Genomic DNA, 19,930 nt, shown 5'->3' with positions numbered 1-19,930 from the left:
AGCCCCACGGCACTGGGACATGGCCCCTGACTCACTACGGCACTTGACAGCATCGGTTTGGGGAGGAAATGCTGCATCCAGGGGACTCAGCCGTGACCAGGAGCACAGCTGTGTCACACACACACACCAATGTTTATTCCAAGACACCAGTTACAGCTCCAGGGAGAGACGCATGTTTCACTCCTGGTTATCAGGCAAAAAGAGGCAAAAGACCAGAAAAACTCTCCTTTCATGCCACAACCACCCTTGGGCACTTGAAAAAAATCTCCCACCTAACCCAGCAACAGCATCCTGCCAAAAAAAGGCTGGGTATGCGTGTCCTCCCCCCACCTCGCACTGGGTACCACTGGGACCCCCACGGGGATCCGTCCTGGGTGCGAGCATTCTGGAAAGCTGCGGGGCAAGGGCACAGCTCCCCAGGACACGGGCAAGGAGGGTGCTGCTAATGATGGGGCTGGCAGAGCGCCAAATTTGCCCTCTTGATGTCCCCAGAGCTGCTAAGACTCCCCTGGGACAAACTGACTTAATATCTCCCTCTCCTGGGTCCCTCTGGGGACCCTGTGGCCTCCCGTGCCATCACACTGCAAGCGATCGATGGGGTCCTGGAGGAGGTGGGGGGTGGTGGTGAATGTGGCTGCGACGACTGGCAAGAGAAACGCAGAGAAATCATTGACCAAAGCAGTCACTGAGGTAGGAATAAACTACGTCTCCCTGAAAGGCAGCGAGAGCTCCGGCTCTGAGAGGCAGGGGAATCGCCCCACAAGGCTCAGCTCCTCCTCGGAGGGGCCCCGGGATGCAGTGAGCACCAAGGGGAAAGCTGCCAGAAGCCACGACACAACATGCAAACAGCACCGGTGCAGGAGGCCGCACCAGGACGGGAGGCGTGCGGAGGCGGCGGCATGCTCAGCGGCGGCCCTATGGAGCGGGGAGAGGGACCGAGCCCCGAGACATAGCAGCAAATGGTTATGAATGATGGGGAACCCAGTGTTACACCCCAAACCGAGGCGAGGTCTGCAGCGAGGGGCTGCCCCAGGTTGGCTTCACAGAGGGCACTGGCTGCTCCCCAAGGGATAAGCCCGGCAGCCAGGCAGGTTCCCAGCTCGACCTACCTTGTCACCGGGGAAAACCACCAGCATTCCCTGCCCCAAAACACCAAACCTCAGTGACAAGCGGGACGGAGAGGGTTGCACAGTTGTGGGGGACTTCAAAGTATAAAGAAAAGCAGTCTGGTTTCCAAAGACAGCCTAAGGGCAGGCAATGGAAAGCAGCCGAAGTGGGATGAATGGCTTGGAAAATCCCTCCTGGAAATGAAACGGCTCGAGACAAGGGGTTGTGAGGATTACGGTAACACTGCAAGGACTAGTAGGAGTCTGGTGAGGAAAGCAGGCACTCGCTGGCATCCCTCTCAGCCGGGATTTCGCAGCCAAGGTGGTGACTTCTGCCCGCATTTGGGCTCCCCGTACGGCAGAGAGATGGCTCAGCGCTGCCAGCACCCCATGACACAGCCCGTCCTCCTAAACGACTCACAAAGCAAAGCTCCTCCATAGGACAGCAGGTCCATCCCCGCAGCGCTCGGCTCCCAGTCCATTGCACGCCACGCCGAGGATCCCTGCTCCCACTGGGAGCAGCATGGGAGTTCTGGAGCCCGATAAGAAGTGGCGGACGTCCCCGCTGGGGTTTTTGGGGGGGACATGAGGGTCCCTGTCATGAGGGTCAGTCCATCACATTCTGGCCAGTCTGGGATGGGTGGGAGTCAGGACATGGCTAGCAAGGACTAGCAACAGGCCATCCCGGGGGAGGTTCCCAAGTCAATAGAAGTGTTTCCGGCTCTGCTCCTGCCACTTGTTGTAGACGATGACTCCAATGACGATGGCAAAAACAATGGCAACAAGGGAGAAGAAGACAATTAAGAAGAGAGCCAGGCCGCTCATGGGCTCCAGCGGTGCCTCCACTGCATGACAGAGGAAGAATAACAACCCATGAGTCCCCAGACAGCCCAGCACCCCAAAACCCAGCTGAGATTTGCCTGCGCTGGGGGAGTTTACCTACCCCACACTGGCACACCGGTAACCCCACACACACACCCTGCCAGGCTCACACCACCCCAGGGTTTGGCTTCCCAAAACTTTCTGAGCCAGCTTGTCCTAAGGGCTACAGCCCCAAGACCTCGGGACACACAAGGGGCTCGTGGACACATCTGCAGTGGAGTTTCTGGAGGGGAGATAGCTCCACTGAGGTTCAAACCTCTGTGAGCTTCCAGTGGACCAGCACACCCCATTTTGGTCACGGCACGAGCAAAGTGGAGCGGACACGCTTAGCCAGGCAGGCCGGGGTTCTCCAGGAAGGCAGCACCTCTCCAAGGGCAAGCACTGCTGCCCACTATGCCCACTCCAAACAGAGACAGGCTGTGACACCAGTTGTGTCACACAGCGGGCAAGAACAACCATCGGCGGAAGGAACAGGGCACAGACCTCCCGATTCTAGCTGGAGCTTGGCTGGTTTGCTGGCGAGATGATGTGGTTTCTGCTCTGTGAGCACCACGGCTCCGCAACCCTACAAATCCCTCCAAATCCCTGCCAGTCCCACCTTCCCCTGCACGAGGCCAACGGCTCCTACTCACTTCCCGGCAGCTTCAGGTTGTCCACAACTGGCAGATAGACCTCTCTGTCCCGCTTCTCCTCCTCTGGTGTCCGCTCCACCGTTAGCTGGTAAAGCTTCAGCGAAATGATGTCGTGGTTGTCTGGAAGCAGACCAGAAACGTATCCTGAGACGTCACCAGTAAGTATGGCTCCAGCCAGGGATTCGAGTGCCACAGGCAGCACCGTGGGATGTTACCACTTGGGGCAAAAGGCACTGGCTCTTCCCTCCCAAGGGGGGGAAAACTCACCTCCGCAGGGCAGGGTCTACGTCAGGCTGAGACCTGCGCCCCAGCACAGGGCCCTCTGCCAACAGGAACCTTTAAGCTACTTAAACTGAAAAATAACAGCCCAGATTGGGAGATCATCTGACTCGAAACTGCTCGGCCACCCGAAGGGAATGTGTTAGCATCGGCCTCATGTGGCCCTACTTCTTTTGCTCGTGATGGTGGAGTTATTAGTGGGACAAGGCGAGCGCTCCACACCAGCCTGCCAGCTCCCCAGGCACTGGGCAGAGATCTGAGAGAGAAAAGGAACTTTTGTTGGAGGCAACAATGGGCCCAGACACCAGCCATCAATGCGCTTTTGTAGAGGCATAACTCAATTTGGGCTTAAAACCTGCTGAAAGAGGCACAGCGGGATAACATGAGGCCTCATAGCACCTCGACCAGCACCAGGAGAGAAGCATTAGGCTGAGGAAGGGGGAGGACTTTAGCTCTCTGCAAAACCTGATTTACATCGGCCCACATTGCACCACCATTTCCAGGCACACCTGGCTGGTCCCTCCCTCAGTAACAGGCGGGCAATAGCTCTCAGGCTATGAAATCCAAAGTGAAATACTCCCAGGCATGTCCCAGAGACAGGGTCAGAAAGCAGGAGCAAGCATCGTAGCTTGGCTGTAACGCCTGGGGCATTTGCAGCAAAGGCAGTTATTTCCAGCACTGCCCTCAGGGCTAACCCAGGCACCATGGGCTGCAGCAGGAGAGTACAGATATTTTTTTTTCAGTGCTCATCCTGTTTTTACTCCTCCCAAGCTGTGTGTTTCGGAGACAGACCCTCCGGCTGAGCTGGTACAGCCACTTCACTGCCATGTCGTTAAGAGAGGCTGGCTGAGGTCAGGCTGTGGCTCTGCAGGGAGCTCATGGAAAGTGTGAAGCACTGCCTAGACAAAGCGCTTGGGGGAGTAACACGCCCAGACCGGGCTTTTGGCTCCTCAGGAATTGCTGCAAGATAAAAAACACAAGGTGCCTGCTCACAGCTCAAGGGTGTTTAAAGCATGGAAAGGCCCTCACGTGCTTCTGTAAGCCCCACCACATACCGAGCTGCACTTCCAGATACCCAAAGCTGCACAGGAGCTACCAGAGTGGCTTGGGAAATGAGGCTGGGGGCCCCAGGGCAGTACCTGACAGGTCTCCAGTGACAGAAGAAGTCCCAAAGTAGTACCCGCGGGGCAAGCGCACGCCCGGCACGTCGATGCAGTCTCTCCACTCATGCTTACCGTCGATATCGATCAACACCTGAGAAAGAAGAAGCACCCTTAGCCCCCCCATGGTCCCACCGCCCACTCTGCCCTGGCAGGCAGCACTCACCGTCAGTCTCCTCTTCACGTAACGGATCACCAAGAAGGTGTCATGGTTGAGGTTGCGCACCATGGCCGTGCAGCCCCCCAGCTCTGTCGGTCGCCCGTCCCGGTCGTGGTCGTAGGTGAGAGAGCCGTTGTTTACCATGGCAGAGATGTACGGGAAGACGCGCTGCGAGGGGGGGCAAGGCTCGGGGTGAGTTTCTGCTCTCACCCCACCGGCCATGGCTTGGCTCTACCAGCTGCCTGTGAATCCTGGCACACCTCCAGGGTCAAGAGCCACGACAGCCCTACGGACCCCAACTCCTTCACCCCCCAAGAATCTGCCTCAACAAGACAACAGCACGATCCCACTCCATCCCTCAGCCTTCCTGGGGCTCAACCTCAGCTCCCAGGTACCCAGGATGGAGGACAGCCAGTTTCCATGCAGTCTCTCACAAAGGGATTTCTGGAGATTGGAGGAGGGAACTCCTCAACTGTGAGCCAAGGTGAAACCCAACAGCTTGGGAACGGGTAGGTCAGCAAGAGCAAGTACCTGATTTCCCGGGCTGTACCTCCTCTTCTGAGCCTGCCAGTCCAGGGTTATCGCAAAGCAAGAAAGAGCACAGAAGCAAGACTGTCACAGACCAGAGTTTAGTATTAACCTGCAACCTTGAAACTTCCTCGCTAGAGAGCTCAGCGCATTGTCAGCTTAGCTGAGACTAAAGCTAAGAGGGGTTTAGGTGTTAGATGTCAGGTGTCGAATCCCGGGACACACGGTAAGGAAACGGCGCCAGTGGGTGAAAGCCACATCGAGTGTCGCCACAAACAGCATTTTTCCTCCTCGCTGCACAGCGGCTCGCTTGCACAAAAACCAGCACCCCAGCAGAGGACACATCAGCCATGACAGCTCCCCAGGGACCCACAACTAACCTGCCCCTCTTCCCTCAAGAATAAGACGCTTCTGTTCATCCTTTTAAAGGTGAGAGAAAGCAGCCGTGAACCCACACGCCATCACAGCAACTGGCCAATCAACATTTCTCCATCTCTTCCCTTCCTCGGCACTTGACTGGAGGAGGGCAGCCCCCTCCAGTTGCAGGCTGAGCTGGGAAGCCGGACATCAATGTTCCACTGATCATTTCTTTTAAATAAAACCTGTTGTGCATCCATTTACCCCAAAAAAGCAGAGCTGCCACCCCACAAATCCACAGGATCCATCCAACAACATGCTAATCCCCAAGCGCTGCCGGTAACACAGTGCCAGGCGGCTCAGAAAGGCTTTTACAAGCACAAAGTCCACCCCTGCAGCAGAGCCGGCTTCTTTGGATGTTCAGACAAAAGCCGGTAGTTACTTAACATTTGCTCAGCAGCTCCGAGGTCAGGGCGCATCCCAACCGCACCCTTTTGTCTCTCTCCACGGGAGGAAGGGGCTCCTGCAGGGCGGTGGGGTTAGCGCCAAGGTCTTGGGGTAAAACAGTGCCTATTTTTTAAGGGAAACTGGAATCAAGGGCCCAGCTTTGGTTTTGGAGTGATGAAATGGAATCCAGAATCAGGGTGGGAAGGGCCTGGTTCTAACTGCCCCTACAGTCCCTTCTTCACAGGGACGGACACCAATAAACCCCAAAGAAACAACAGACGCATGAGGAGCACAAAGGTCTCTAGACGGGTATCTTACAAAGAGGCAGAGCACAGTCATGCTGCATCCGTGAAAGCAGGGAAAACCTCCTGCCAGCTAGCTGCCATGAAACAGCCCCATCGTGCTAGCAGGCCTGGGCTGGCAGCTCGGGTACTGCTCTACTCAAGGTCTACAAAGACCACACACTTGGTACAGCTTCACCTCAACTGCTATTTGCTGGCAGCCTCCAGAAAGCACAGGAGCTCACACCACGGAGGTGGCATCACCAACTAGTTTTCTCCTGCCCTGAAAGCCTTTTCTCTGGGTAAAGCTGACCACAAACCTACCCCTCAGCTTTTCACGTCTCTGAAGAGTTATTGCCTCACTAGGAAGAAAAACCAACTACATGGAGCACGTCGGGGAAAAGGCAGTGGAGAGGAAGCAGAGTAACATCTGGTCTCTGATTTAAGAGCTCAAAAAAGATCGTACCGCACCGATGAAGAGCTGCGTTTGCGGCGACACGAGCCGTAACCTCGGCGCTGCCCGTGCCACACTCTGCAGGCAGCCGGCAAGCAGCACGGTCCTGTTTATCCTTCCTAGCTCACCTCCTGCTGCTTCTCCTCATTCGGATAGGTGTCCACAAACACTCCTAGGCCCAGGAAGTTATCCTTGCTTCCAAAGACAGGTCCTAGAAGGAAGGAGAGGCTCTGAATAAGGGTGGCAAGACCAGGCAGGCGCTCATTACCATCCCTTTGTGTGGCCTTGAGCAGTTAATCAAGTACACAGACCCTTCAAGCAATGAAGTCAGAGAGCCAGATTAAATCCCCTCCCCTCTGCTAGTAAAGGATCAAGCTTCCTCCGCAGTCTGTTTTTTAAGGAGCTGACTCCCAGCACGTGAGGCCCCACGCTTCCTGTTACATGGCCTATCTCAAGATCAGGGCAAAACAATCCCAAAGCTGCCTACTCCCGAGCTGACTCCAGCCTCCCAGGGCCCCCATAAACCCCCGACCCAGGGTGCCGAGGCTCAGAGTAACAGTCGTTACTCCCTCTTTGCCTGCCAGAGTGAAAGAAAAACAGCCTTAAGGCCCCAAAACACTGCAATGTGCTGCTGCAATTTCCCCGACTGAGCCCAGAGACCAGGAGGGCAAGTCTGGCCAACACATGTCCTCAAGGCGGCACGTGCCGCTCGACACCTTCCCCTCAAGGCACAGCCTCCACCTCGGCAGGTACTGCCAGCGCTTTACCTGGCTGCATGCGATCTTTGGTGTACCAGATGGCAAAGCCGTCCCCGTTCAGGTTCTTCTTGCCTTGCCCGTGGATTTTAAAATGCACCTGCATCTCCCAGTCTCGGAGGTAACATGGCTGCAAGAGAAGGAGCGAGGATGTGAAATTAGGGTGTCCCTCGTGCCAGCATCTGCCGCTTCCCTGCCCAAAAGGATGAGGGGTTGGTAGGGATGGACCACCGCAACCAGCTGCGCCATCCTCTGCCCATCGCAACAGCCGGCAGCTCCACGCGCTGTCAAACCAGAAAGTGCGCTGCCGCTCCCCGTTGCCCTTGCCAACAGACCGTGCTGTCCCATATTTTGGATACGAGCAAGAATAATTAATCCCAAGGGATATCATTAAGCTGAGGGAATTGGTCGTTACCCAAGGCTATAAAAAGCCAAGGGACTGATTCTGATCTCACACTATTCTAAGGCAACAGCAAAATCAGTAACTCACACCCAGGAAGAGGAGAGCACAAAAAGCCCGAGGAGCAGCTCCTAATTGCTGACAAACCAATTATTTCTTGAACTACCCTGCGCTAACAGGCACGTAAGACAGCAAGCTTGTAACAGATTCGCTCACGCGATGTTGTGAAGCCGGCCAGTGGCTTGACTCAGAAGCCACAACATTTCACAGGAGCCGTAAACCCATGAAAAAAAAACCCTGACGCTTCCTCAATATTTTATGACAATAAAAGTTGCGTGTGACGGATTGCTTCTGGTCTTGTAGGGCATTTTCCAAACCATTGGATCCTGGGGCACAAAACCCCCCACCAATTTCAACCCCAAATGCAAATTCAATAGGAATTATCAAGGCGTTGAAAGGAGCCTTGCTGTCTGCCGAGCAAAAGGCTTGTGGGGACAGTGAAACACCTTAACAGAGTGCAGCACTGGTACACCACGTCAAACTGCCGCTTTACCGGCCCCGCTCCGAGATGCGGGCATGGTAAAGGGAGTGGTGGGTGCGCTCCAGCCGTGGGTGTCCCAATAGAGACCCCAAGTCGGTCAGCACAGACACCCCAAGTTCACATGCAGGGGACTCAACCCTTGCAGGAATCACCACACCAAAGGCTGGAAGCTGAAGTGCCACTGCTACCCCCAGCCCAAAGCTCCCCAGCCCCCAAAGCCCCCCAGCTCTAACCTCCACGGCCCTCCCCTGCCCCACTCAATACCCCCAGCCAGCTTCCCACCACCTTCTCCCTACAGCCACCCACAGCCCACCCCAATCCCGCCACCTGGCCACCTTGGCCTGGACCCTCAAACCCCGCCAGCCCAAACACCCCCTGTACCCCCACAACCCCCCAAACCACCCCCACCCCCCATAAATCTCTCATACCTGCTGGCCTGGACCCCCACCCTCCCTCATTTAGCCCAGACTTGCCCAGTCACCCTGACACCACCACCACCCCGCCAAGATCCTCCCCCCAGCTCAAACCTCCTTCCCCAGGACCCCAGCCCCATGTCCTGCCCATACATCCGCACCCCAAATCCCCTTATTCAGCCCCCCCCACACACACACTTAGTCCCCAAAACGCCGGCCCCCAGTTCCCCCATACTCACCCAAAATCCCCCCCAAACCTGACTTGAACTGGCTCCTCTGGCGTCCCACCCGCCTCTATCCCCTCCCCCGGGTCCCGACCCTCTCCCTCAGCCCCCCCCCAGCCCCATCCCGGTGTTTCCCAGCCCGGTCCAGGCCCCTCCACCCCACCACCCCCCGTCCCCCCCGGGCTCACCACTCGGTTCCAGACGGCTCCCTGCTTGCTCTGCACGTCGGGGGTGAGGCGGATGTATTGGGTCATCACCATGGCGTTACCCAGCAGGTCCCACAGCCCCGAGCTGGCCGAGCCCACACCTACGGCCCACACACAAGATGGGTACCGGGAGCCGGTACCGGGCACCATCCACCGGCTTCCCCCCCATCCACTGCCCTACTCACCCTGGTACGGCTTGGAGAGCGAGTGTTCCCGCTTCAGGTGCTCCTCCGTCTGCTCGGCCCGCAGCCCGCCCAACCCCAAGGCCACCGCCAGCAGCGCCAGTCCGACCCGCCACCGGCCCGCCGCCGCCATCTTCCCTCCGCCGACCGCGCTCCAGACCCGCCTCGCCCGCCCATTGGCCGTCCCCATCACGCCTTGCCGCGGGCCGGTTGGCCGCGCGGCCTGTCTGTCAACAGAGAGGCGGGGCGGGGGAGGGGTGATGGGTAATGTAGTTCCGGCCGCCTTAAAGCGTCCGCGTCGGCGCTGGGGCCCACCAGCCCTATTGCTCCGCCGGCCTGAGTCCTGCCCCGCCAGGTCCTACTGCCCCCGTCCCCGGTCTTAAATCCCCCCCCCCCGCAAGACCCTAATGCCCCTCCCTGGTCCTAGTGGCCCCCCACCCCCAGGTCCTATTGTCCCCCGCTCCCCCCCCGCATCCTCCTTCCCCAGGGGACACCCCCTCACCTAACCGACACCCCTATCCAGGTGCCACCGCCCCCCTGCGGTCCCACCTTCCCCCCCACCCCACGTCCCCTTCAAGTGACCCCTCTCTCTCACCCCCAGACCCTTGGCGGTCCCTTCAACACCGCTCTGCCATCGCCCCCTTAAGCCGCGGGGGGAGGCCGGTGGGGCGGGGCGCGGCGTGGGACGTCCTCCTCCTCCCCCCCCTCCCTCCTTCCCCGGGGCGGGGCGGGGCGGGGCGTGTGACGCGGCCGCGAGCGCGGCGGCCGCGAGACACTAACATGGCGCCGGGCGGCGGGCGGCGGCGCGGCGGCGGCGGCGGAGGGGGAGGCCTCGGCCGAGGCCCCGGGGGGATCGGCGGGGGTTCCCCGTTTTCGTCGTCGTCGTCGTCTCCCCCGTTGCTGCCGCCGCTGTTGTTGCTGCTGGCGTTGCCCGGCGGGGCGGTGCCGTCGGGGGACAGCGTGATCCTGGGGATGCGGTTGGAGGAAAGCACGAAGCCGGCGGCGGGGTCACCGGCCCGCGGGCCCATCCGTGTGACGGAGGGTAGCGAGGTGCTGCTCCGCCTCTACGGGCTGGGGTTGGGCCCCCGCACCGGCGAACGGGTGGCCTTCGCCGAATTACGACCGGCCGCCAACGCTTCGGTTCCCAACGGCACCTGCCCCGAGCGTTCCCAGGACCTGCTGGTGCAGCCCGGCCCGGCCGAGGCCCGCGACACCTCGGCCCTCCTGCGGGTCCACGTCCAGCCCCTGCGCAAGGACGAGCAAGCCAAAACCTACGTCCTCTGCACCCAGCGCCGACCCGGCCAACCCTGGCTGCCCCATCAAGGCCCCGACGGCCGGATCGTGGTGCTGGAAGAGAAGAAGTCGCTGCTGCCCCTTTGGTTGCAGGTGATCCTCATCGCCGGGTTGCTGGTGCTGTCGGGGATGTTCAGCGGGCTCAACCTGGGCCTGATGGCGCTGGACCCCATGGAGCTGCGCATCGTGCAGAACTGCGGCACCGATAAGGAGAAGCGTTACGCCCGCAAGATTGAGCCCATCCGCCGCAAGGGGAACTATTTGCTCTGTTCCCTGCTGCTGGGTAACGTGCTGGTTAACACCACCCTCACCATCCTCCTCGACGACCTCATCGGCTCCGGCATTGGCGCCGTCGTCGCTTCCACCATCGGCATCGTCATCTTCGGGGAGATCGTGCCCCAGGCGCTCTGCTCCCGCCACGGCTTGGCCGTGGGCGCCAACACCATCCTGGTCACCAAGTTCTTCATGCTGGTGACGTTCCCCCTCTCCTACCCCATCAGCAAGCTCCTCGACTGCGTCCTGGGCCAGGAGATCGGCACCGTCTACAACCGGGAGAAGCTGGTGGAGATGTTGAAGGTGACGGAACCCTACAACGACCTGGTGAGGGAAGAGCTCAACATGATCCAGGGGGCCCTGGAGCTCCGCACCAAGACGGTGGAGGACGTGATGACCCCGCTGCAGAACTGCTTCATGATCAACAGCGACGCCATCCTGGACTTCAACACCATGTCGGAGATCATGGAGAGCGGCTACACCCGCATCCCCGTCTACGAGGACGAGCGTTCCAACATCATGGACATCCTCTACGTCAAGGACCTGGCTTTCGTCGATCCCGACGACTGCACCCCCCTCAAAACCATCACCAAATTCTACAACCACCCCGTCCACGTCGTCTTCCACGACACCAAGCTGGATGCCATGCTGGAGGAGTTCAAAAAGGGTGAGGGGGTCAGGGGGGTGCCGCTGCTTCCCCGGGGTGCTACGTTCTTCCTCCCAGAGGAGGCCGGTGGATGCTGGAAGCAAAACTTTGGGGCGTTTTGCCCGCTGGGGCTGGAGCTGCCCACGCCGGGGCTGCCTGGGGTCCCCATGGTTCGGGTGGTCGTGATCCGGAGGGAACCGGGTGCCTGGGGACACGCTGCTGCTGCGCTGGGGACGAGCAGCGCGGCACCGAACCAGGGGCAGCCGCTTGGTGCCTGCAAGCACCCGGGCTTCCGGGGTTTGGTGTGTAACGGCGCTGTACCGGGGAGGGAGAGCTTCTGCTTTATCAGTGGCGGAGCAACCAGAGCTCCGCGCCAGCTTCGAGAAACACTCTGGGAGTGTTTACTTGCTCCTTGTTTTTAATTATTGGCCCTGGAGGCCCTTGAATAGCTGCTGGAAAATTGCTCGGCTTCCTGGTTTGGGCTTGGCTCCCTCCCCTGGGCTGTACTCCGCCACAGGGAAGGTGCCAGCCCCCATCCCCACTCTGCTTCCTACTCATGGCATCGGGGCACCTAAAAGCGAGAGCAGCCGGAGGGCTGGGAGGAGGAGTTGGACCCGGGCTCGCCAGAGGCTGAGCCCATGGGGAGCGGGAAGGGCTGTGTTAGTTCTGTGCAGGATTTGACCTGCCCGGGGTCCTCACTCTGGGCTTTGCCAGACTGGGCAGGCAACCCTCCTGCCCTCCCCAGCTTCTCACAGCTCTTGCTCATGCAGGACCAACTGCCTGCGTGGAGGCTGGGATGAAATAAAGAGCCCGGCTGTGGGGCAGCTGTGCCGGGTGATGCCAGGCCAGCCCTCAGCCGTGCGTGACCCTGCTCTCTCCTCTGGCTCCCGTTACACTCGCCCGGCGGAGGTTTGGGCTCATCGCGAGAGCCGGGTGGTTTGCTGCGTCCTGCCGCCATCAGGGATGTTTCGGGGGGGGAGGCGCGGGTCATGCCGAGATTTAGGCGATCTAATAATTCCTCCCACAGCAAGAGCTCGGCTTGAGCTTGGGAGCTCATAGGTTCAAGCCTGGCTGATCTTTGAGGGCAGCTCTGCTCTTTCCTCCCTTTGCGACTGTGCTTCCCTGGCACTCAAAAATATCGGCATGGGAATAACGCCCCTTGGTCATGGTACAGCGTTGCCTGTGGTTGTGGCAGTGACAACGGGATCTCATCGTCTTGGAGTTGCCCTGATGCATGAAAAACCTTCTTGGCAAATGCTTTTCCTTCAATTAATCTCGTGCCGGTTTGAGAACCACCGTAGGACCGTGCGCAGCCATCCCACTCCACCCCATTTCCAAAAAACAGCAGTACAGAAGCAGAGTCCTTTTGCTGCCGGAGCTGGAGTTATCCTGGCTGCTGGCACCGGCTTTCCCTCTGACGAATCCTTATTAAAGGATTTAAAGCACGCTCATTCCGGTTACAAAGCCGCCCATGTCCTGTATTGTTATTTTTTCATCGCTGCCTCTCTGGGTCAGAGGCGGGTAATTTGTGGGGCTGGGCTGTTTCTGAGGTCCCCCTCTGAACCCCGTTCCTCGTGGATGCAGCACCACGGTGAATCTCTGCCCTCATCCCGCTGATTGGGACTCGGATTGGAAGCAGGAGACGCACCCAGGAAAAGGATAAAGAGGGAGAAAATCAACAGGCTGTGCTTCCGATTGTCCTAATTGCGGCACTCGGCAGCCAGACCTCTCCCCTCCAGTGCCACAGAGGTGTCCCAGACACTGGCCTCGTGGTGACAGCTCCCGCAGCGACGTCGGCCCTCGGCTCAGCGCCTCTTCCCGATCTTCTTCTCTCGGCACGCACTCGGCGTGAAGCTTCGAGTGGGGAATGACCCTGCAGGGAGCTCCCTGCCGAGTTCGGGATGTTGCTCTCCCACCTCGTATGGGGACTATCGTGGCAAAGGGGGTCCCGAGGTGGTGTGCGGGGTCCGTCACACCCTGCTGGTGATGCTGCGGCAGCTGGCCCCATGCCCTTTGCTCTGGCGGTTTGGGCTCCCCATGGCGTGTTTGCTTTGCCACCGGCCGCTCCCTGCCGAGCTCAGCCTTGGCCGCTCATCCCAGAGAGGAACTGCTGCCTGATTCATCGGGGCTGGCCCCGCAGCCCTGATCCTTTCACCTCTCCCCACCTCGCACACAGTCAGCAAAGGAGCCACCGCGCCTCACTGAAGGGGGTTAGACAGGTGGGTAAGGGGTTTTCACGGCCCAAGCAATGATTTTAGGGTCTTTTTGCCTCTCTATGCATCGACCTTTTGCAGCGGGGTTGCCTGAGCTGCATGAGCTTGACTGAAGAAGGAGAAAAAGGAGAGCTGCATGGTGCCCATCCCTAAAATTAGCTTTTCGCTGAGCGACAAGGGGCCTGCAGTGGCCAGCTCTAAAATTAAATAGCAGATAGTGTTGGGAAAGGCAGATTTATGCTGGAGCTGGAGCAGGACAATGACTGGGACACCTTGCTGCTGGCCTGGGGGCAAGCATGGTGCTTGAGGACGTACAAGTGACTTTATTTTGGGCTGCACTGTGATCAGGGAGGCAACATTGCCTTCCTCTGTGCCTCAGTTTCCCCAGGCTAAGGATACCGGTCCTGCGGGTGCGTTGGCCTGGCCTGGGTGAGCTGCGGTTTTCCACACGGCCGCTCGGCTCCTCTCCCCGGAGCGGAGGTGGATGTTTCTTGTCCGAGGACTTTTTCCTGCCGGCTCTGCATGATTTTGGGATGAAGCAGGAGAACCATCGGTTCACGGAGAGGCTCGGCCAGCGCCCGGCAGCTGGGACAGGAGCGACGCCAGCTTCGACGCGAGCCAGCAGTTTGGATTTAGCTAGAATAAGGCAAACTGCGTCCTGCCTGCATGGGGTGAGGCCGGAAAAGCGAGGAGAGTTGTTAATTCAGGGCTGGAGAGGTCTTCCCGCCAGCAAGGACCTGCCTGCTCCTTGCCAGGGCCGGCTGGGCAGTGGCTGCCTGCCCTTGGCTTTCTTCCCCCGGATGTTTTGGCTCCGGGATCGGGTGGCCGCTGCAGCACCAGGTGTCCGGAGTGTTTCCTCCAGGATGGGACAGCCCTGGGTCAGCTTGGCAGAGCCACCGAGGAAATTCAGAGGGGTCGGGGCCACTGGCAGAAACCGGATTTGTGGCGGTGGCGGCAGTCCCCCTGTGCTGGGGTGCCCTCAGCCCACGGGCGCTCATCCGGCACCGCTGAGATCGTGCCACGTGCCGGTGATGTGGCACGGGCTCCTCCGAGGACACATCCCATCTCCCGTGAACCCCCTGGCCAAGCCCACACCCCATGGCGGCACGGGGGTGCCTTGAGCCTCGCAGGCGCTGCTGTCATGGGCTTAATTACTGTCATTACACGGGGAATTAATGCCCAGCCCAGAGGCTCGTTTAGATTTTAACTGATTTATTGTTTCCTGTCCAGGAGGGCGGCAGGGAGGGAAGGGCTGGTCCCGGTGACATCCCTGGGTGCTGGGACCCAGCAGTGGGGATGGGGGTGCCCCAGGGTGGTCTCCCTTCCAATGTCCATGTGCGTGTCTGTCTGCAGGGAAGTCCCACCTGGCCATCGTGCAGAAAGTGAACAATGAGGGCGAGGGAGATCCCTTCTACGAGGTGCTGGGGCTGGTGACGCTGGAGGACGTCATCGAGGAGATCATCAAGTCGGAGATCCTGGATGAGTCGGATACGTACAGTAGGTTTTGGACTCAGCCCCTGTCCCTTCTTCATCGCGTGCCGGGGTCCCACCTGCCCCCCCCTGACAGCCTGCTCCCCACAGCCGACAACCGCAGCAAGAAACGGGTGGGCAACCAGAAGAACAAGAGGGACTTCTCGGCCTTCAAGGACCCCGTCAATGAGCTGAAGGTGAAGGTATCTCCACAGCTGCTGCTGGCTGCTCACCGCTTCCTCTCCACGGGTAAGTTTTTTGGTGGGAGGAAGTCCCCCCACAGCTCCAGGCACCCCTGGGCTCAGTCCAGCTATGGAGCACCAACACCGACGGCTCCCTGGCACTGACCTGGTTGGGCTCATTGTGCTGCCGCGTCCCTGGCAGCCACATGGGCTCTGTTCCCATCCCTTCGCCAAGGAAGAGTCACTCCAACCGTCTTGTTCAAAAATTATGGGGCGTTTGCATCTTGTCCCACTCTCCTTCCCTCTGTCTCCCCCAAAATGAGAAGGGACAGGGTGCAAGGATGCCAGCCCTGCCTCTTGATGCTCGGCAGGTCCCTGTCCCTCCAGGATGGTCCTGTTCCGCGGCGTAGGTCCCCCCAAGGCTGGGGCTGTCCTTGCTGGGGACCTGGAGCTGGTGTTGGGGTTGGACCCATGGGCTTCTGCCCCAGGGAGGTGTCGATGGGGCCCAGCCTGATCCAGGGAACCACCCCGAGGGATGGGGGATGCACCTTCATCTGGAGGGACGGGAGAGGGACAAGGGCTGCGGCTCTGATGCCTCTTCGCCTCTCATTCTCAGAGGTGACGCTCTTCACCCCCAACTTCATCTCGGAGAAGATCCTGCTGCGGCTCCTCAAATATTCTGACGTCATCCAGGAGCTGAAGTTCGACGAGGAGAACAAGAAATCCCCGCGCCACTTCCTCTACTGCAAGAACAAGGCAGCCGACTACTTCATCCTCATCCTGCAGGTACCCGGGCGTGGGTTGGCATTGCCAGCCAGGCACGTGGGGTCCCTTGGGTGAACCATCACCCCAGAAAGGCTGCGATTGTAGGGGGGGGTCTCCTCCAGCTCAGTGCTGTGGGATGGGGCTCACAGAGTCTGACAGCATCTCTCCCTTGCAGGGCAAGGTGGAGGTGGAGGCCGGCAAGGAATGCATGAAGTTTGAAGCGGGAGCTTTCTCCTATTACGGGGTGATGGCCCTCAGCCCCTCTCCTGTATCTGGTAAGCACCCCCTGATCGCCTGGGTGCCAGTGTGGGCAGAGCTCTCCCACTCCGTATTATCGCTGCTGGTGGGAATAGGAGATGCTGGAGGCTCCGAGCCCCTGCCGGTGCCCCCCGAGCCGTCTTGGGGGGCTGTGGGGCCAGGACTTGCGGCCAGGGAGACACCTGAGCATGTCTGGCAGCAGGCAGAGGGTCTGTGCCCAAGCCGGAGGCTGAAAACCCGCTGCCCCGATTTCGGGCTGCCCTCCCATCACTGCCAGGCTCTGCGAGCGGCCAGACACCGACCCTCGCGGTTCGGCTTGGCGTCGTGGGGTCACCAGCGCCCGTCCACCGGCCCTGCAAGGGGCCGAGATACTTGCAGCCGCCCTCTCCTTTGCCCCAGCAGCTTCTCTTGACCTTGTCCTCTGCATGTGTGTTGTGTTGTCCGTCTCTCTGCCCTAGCCCTCCCAGCCCAGCCCCGGCGCCCATCCACAAAGCGAGGGTCATTGTTTGCCAGGTTGACAGGTAAACGGTGCGGCTGCATGGCGTGCCAAACCCCGCTGTGACCGCATTAACCCGCCGTAGTGGGCGTCCCCACCCCATTAATGCAGCACCAGATATTTTGTCCCCCCCGCACCAGGCTGGCTGCTCGCCATCTTGTCCTGCTCCGTGTGCCCCAAGGCCATCCCGGTTGCCTCCCCGCACCGCCGGCTTTCTTCCCACCACATCCGAGTGCCTCTGGAGGAGAAAAGGTGGCTTCTGCCCCAGTGCGGGCTGCGGAGTGGGGCTGGACCTGGGCATGACGCTGCCCGGCGTCACCCGGCCCCGCTCACAGTGGCGTTAGGGTCCTGCACGCCCCCTAACCGTCCCAATTTCTCCCGGCTGCCTTTGCCGTGGCTATGGCGGAGGAGCAGGGGGACAGCACCGGCTGGGCAGCCTGGTGTTGTGGCTGTCCCCATGATGGCTGGCTGGTGAGGAGGTGCCACTCTCCCTGCTGCTGCATGTGGTTCCTGTGTAACCCCGACTTTCCAAGCACGTCACCTGGCCCTCCTTGTCTCCGTAACCCCCACCTCGGCCCTAAACCCACATGGGGTGACTGATCCACCGGTCTGGGGAGTCACAGTGTCCTTGGGCTGGGACTGTCCCCTGGTTCCCTGTCCCCTGGGCAGTGCCTGGCCTGGAGCAGGGGGACCGGACTCCCTGGCCGTGGTCGGTGGCCGTTCGGCAGGTGACAGGCAGGGATCAAATCTGGCGCTGCCCAGCAGAGCTGGGAGACGGCAGCGCTCAACCGCGGGGGGCACAGGGCTGCGCTGGGGTGCACGTGCATCCCGTTGCTCCCTGTCACCTCTGGGCTCTGTGTCCCCAGAGCCTGCAGGATGGGGCTCTCCTCGCACAGCACGCGCCGGAGCCGGGGCCGGCGTCACGGGGGGCTCGGCACGTTGTAACCGGCAGGCAGAGAGTTGCCAGGCCTCATCCCAGCGTGGTGTAAGACCCTCCCCGGGGTAGGGGGTCTGCAGTGTGGCTAACCCCGTCCCTTCTGTCCCTGCAGAGATCCGCTCCCCGTCCCACGTCAGCAGCCTGAACCGCTCGGCCTCCCTCAGCTACCACGAACGCTCCGACTCCGTCTCCTCCCCGGTCAGCGGCAGCAACAACCAGCTCAACGCCAGCACTGGTGCCCAGTACGTGGCCGACTTCAGCGTCCGCGCCCTCACCGACCTCCAGTTCGTCAAGGTGAGGCGGGAGCCCGCCAGCACGGGGATGGGGATGCCGTCAGCGAGGTCTGGCACTACTCCTCACCCCACCTCGCTTATTTTTTTTTTTCCCTGGCACAGATCACGCGGCAGGAATACCAGAATGGTCTGACAGCCTCCCGCATGGACAGTTGTCCCCAATCCCCCGACAGCAACACCCCCAAACCAGACGCCAGTTTACCGGAGAAACCGGAACCCTCCACCACTGCCGACGAGACCACCAGTCTCCTGAACGAGAGGAACTGCCTGAGCCGCCGGAGCAACCACAGCCCCCTGGAAAACTCCATCTGACCCCGGCCCCGCCGGCACGCGCCGGGAGGGACCTCGCGTGCCCGTTTTAGGGACCCTTGCCCCGGTAGAAAACACTCGGCGTCTCCTCGGTGATGCCGTGCCGTGTGCCGCGGTTGCCGGAGAAGCCCGGTTGAGCTGGAGGAGGTGGCGGCAGCGCGGTAGGAAACGGAGCCGGGATTTGCTGCTGCTTTCCAGACTGGCTTATTTTTAATTAATTTAAACGGAATGCGGTCAAGACGGCACAACTCTCCGCCGTCTGCCCCGCCGACGGCGCTCGTTCAGCTCAGGGAGCTTCAGGTCTCGTACGCCGCTTTGGGGAGGCGGGGGGGGGCTCCGCTGCGGCCGCCCCAGGACGGGGATCCCAGCCCCTCTCCGGTGTTTTCGGGGGGACACAACGGTAGATGGGGACGCCCGGGGTACGGCATGACGGCGGCATCTCATCCTTCTCCCGGATGAACCGGGGCGATTGATGCCGCGACCCTTCTCCGTGCCCGTTCCCCTTTCCCGCTGGCCCGGGGCGCTGGGGGGATGTGGCTGCAGCGGTGGAGAGCTCGGCAGCAGGCCTGAAGCTGAGGGGATGGGCTCAGCATCTCCGGTCCAAAGCCGGGCACGACCGAGACCCTCCGCTATCCCAGGAGACCCGCCCCAGCCCCTCTGCCACTCATCAGTGTCACGAGCATGCTGAGGATGGCAGGGACGGTGTGTGTCCCCCCACACCAGCCCCCCCCCCCCCCGGCGGTTTCGGTGCCTTCCCCCCTGCCATGGGGCGTCTCAGGGTATCCGTGCCGGGGGACGGGGATCGGTGAGGCGAGGAGGGGTGCAGGATCCGGCTTTTTGGGGCGGCACAAAGCTAGTGACCAAAGTTGTACAGGCACGAGGGGGCCAGCGCCGTGTCCCCCCCCATGAACACACACACCCTGGCACAGGGGGACCCCAAAATCCCCTGGTGACCTCCTTGGGGCAGGACATGGGACCCCCCCCCGCGGTAAGCACCGGCCGGACCCCCCCCTAGTCCCCGGAGCTTCGTGCCCTGGGGGCGGAGGGGTGTGTGTGGGGGTGAGACACCCCCCTCACCACCACCACCCCCCCAAAAAAAAAGCACAAGTTCCCTGGATGAATTCTGTAAGTTATTGGGAGAAGGTTAATTATTTTTGTTAATCACATCTCGACGATCAGGTCCTAGGTCCTTCTGCGGGGAGATACTAGAAATAATAATGATAATAATAATAATTAATAATAATAATAAACCAGGACAAAAAAGCCCCTTTTTTAATTAAATCTTCCTCTATGCAAATACCCCACCCCCTCTCTTTCTCCCTCCCTCCCCCCGCCCCGGGAATTCGTATTTATTTTTCGCATCAGGTTTGATTTGTATATTTGGGGGAGGCCGGGCCCGGGGGGGGCCGGGGGGGCCGGGCCTCCACCTCCCGGTTGTGACCCCCCCACACACCTCCTCTTCCTCCCGCCTCCCCCTCCCGGTTGCAAAACCGACTGTAGAATTTTATTTGATGGGGTTTTGGGGGGTGGGGGTGTTGCCCTTTTGGGTAATAAAAATCTATATCTGTACGTCGGTCTCCTCCGTGTTTCGCGGCGGGGGGGGGCGAGCAGCGGAGGGCACGTCCCGGTTACCGGGGGGCCCCGGGGACGCCGCTGTCGGACGCGGCCCCTTTAAATCCTTCCGGGGTGTTGTTTACAGCGCGGCGGTGAGGCGCCGCCCCCAGAAAGGATAGCGGGCGGCGATTGGCTGCACAGCGTGAGGTGGGACGGCCGGCGATTGGCCGCGAG

The 19,930-nt window shown here is 60.3% G+C and overlaps 2 protein-coding genes across 4 annotated transcripts; one reads left to right on the top strand and one right to left on the bottom strand.

Moving 5' to 3' along the window:
- Positions 1–113: 113 nt before the first annotated feature.
- Positions 114–9,222, bottom strand: LMAN2L (lectin, mannose binding 2 like). Of its 3 annotated transcripts, XM_049831483.1 has the most exons (9): positions 9,011–9,222; positions 8,808–8,926; positions 7,054–7,171; positions 6,415–6,497; positions 4,751–4,783; positions 4,226–4,387; positions 4,039–4,153; positions 2,621–2,740; positions 114–1,951 (listed from the first exon to the last, which is right to left on the bottom strand). In XM_049831483.1, exons 1-9 carry the CDS (start codon positions 9,195–9,197, stop codon positions 1,809–1,811), a joined length of 1,080 nt encoding a protein of 359 aa, XP_049687440.1. In that variant the 5' UTR covers positions 9,198–9,222; the 3' UTR covers positions 114–1,808. The 3 variants fall into 3 exon arrangements, with proteins under 3 accessions (XP_049687440.1, XP_049687441.1, XP_049687442.1); XM_049831484.1 differs by lacking the exon at positions 4,751–4,783; XM_049831485.1 differs by lacking the exon at positions 114–1,951 and having other exon boundaries at positions 2,627–3,155.
- A 532-nt stretch (positions 9,223–9,754) lies between these two features.
- CNNM4 (cyclin and CBS domain divalent metal cation transport mediator 4) lies at positions 9,755–19,152 on the top strand. Its single transcript, XM_049831482.1, has 7 exons — positions 9,755–11,240; positions 14,786–14,929; positions 15,014–15,151; positions 15,701–15,870; positions 16,025–16,124; positions 17,653–17,834; positions 17,936–19,152. The coding sequence occupies exons 1-7, from the start codon at positions 9,788–9,790 to the stop codon at positions 18,143–18,145; spliced, it is 2,397 nt and encodes a 798-aa protein (XP_049687439.1). The 5' UTR covers positions 9,755–9,787; the 3' UTR covers positions 18,146–19,152.
- Positions 19,153–19,930: the final 778 nt, after the last annotated feature.

Source organism: Accipiter gentilis, chromosome 28 (assembly GCF_929443795.1).
Source record: "Accipiter gentilis chromosome 28, bAccGen1.1, whole genome shotgun sequence".
Lineage (NCBI taxonomy): Eukaryota > Metazoa > Chordata > Aves > Accipitriformes > Accipitridae > Astur > Astur gentilis.
This window is presented reverse-complemented; position numbering and strand designations above follow the sequence as displayed.

Bases quoted from the DNA above. Each gene is read 5' to 3' on its own strand.
- LMAN2L (XM_049831483.1), bottom strand. From the start codon at position 9,197: ATGGGGACGGCCAATGGGCGGGCGAGGCGGGTCTGGAGCGCGGTCGGC. The intron at 4,784-6,414 runs GTGAGCTAGGAA...CTGGACTGGCAG, and splicing joins ATGAGGAGAAGCAGCAGGAG to GCTCAGAAGAGGAGGTACAG. The intron at 4,154-4,225 runs GTGAGTGCTGCC...CTTCTTTCTCAG, and splicing joins ACGTGAAGAGGAGACTGACG to GTGTTGATCGATATCGACGG.
- CNNM4 (XM_049831482.1), top strand. From the start codon at position 9,788: ATGGCGCCGGGCGGCGGGCGGCGGCGCGGCGGCGGCGGCGGAGGGGGA. The intron at 14,930-15,013 runs GTAGGTTTTGGA...TGCTCCCCACAG, and splicing joins GGATGAGTCGGATACGTACA to CCGACAACCGCAGCAAGAAA. The intron at 15,152-15,700 runs GTAAGTTTTTTG...TCTCATTCTCAG, and splicing joins TCACCGCTTCCTCTCCACGG to AGGTGACGCTCTTCACCCCC.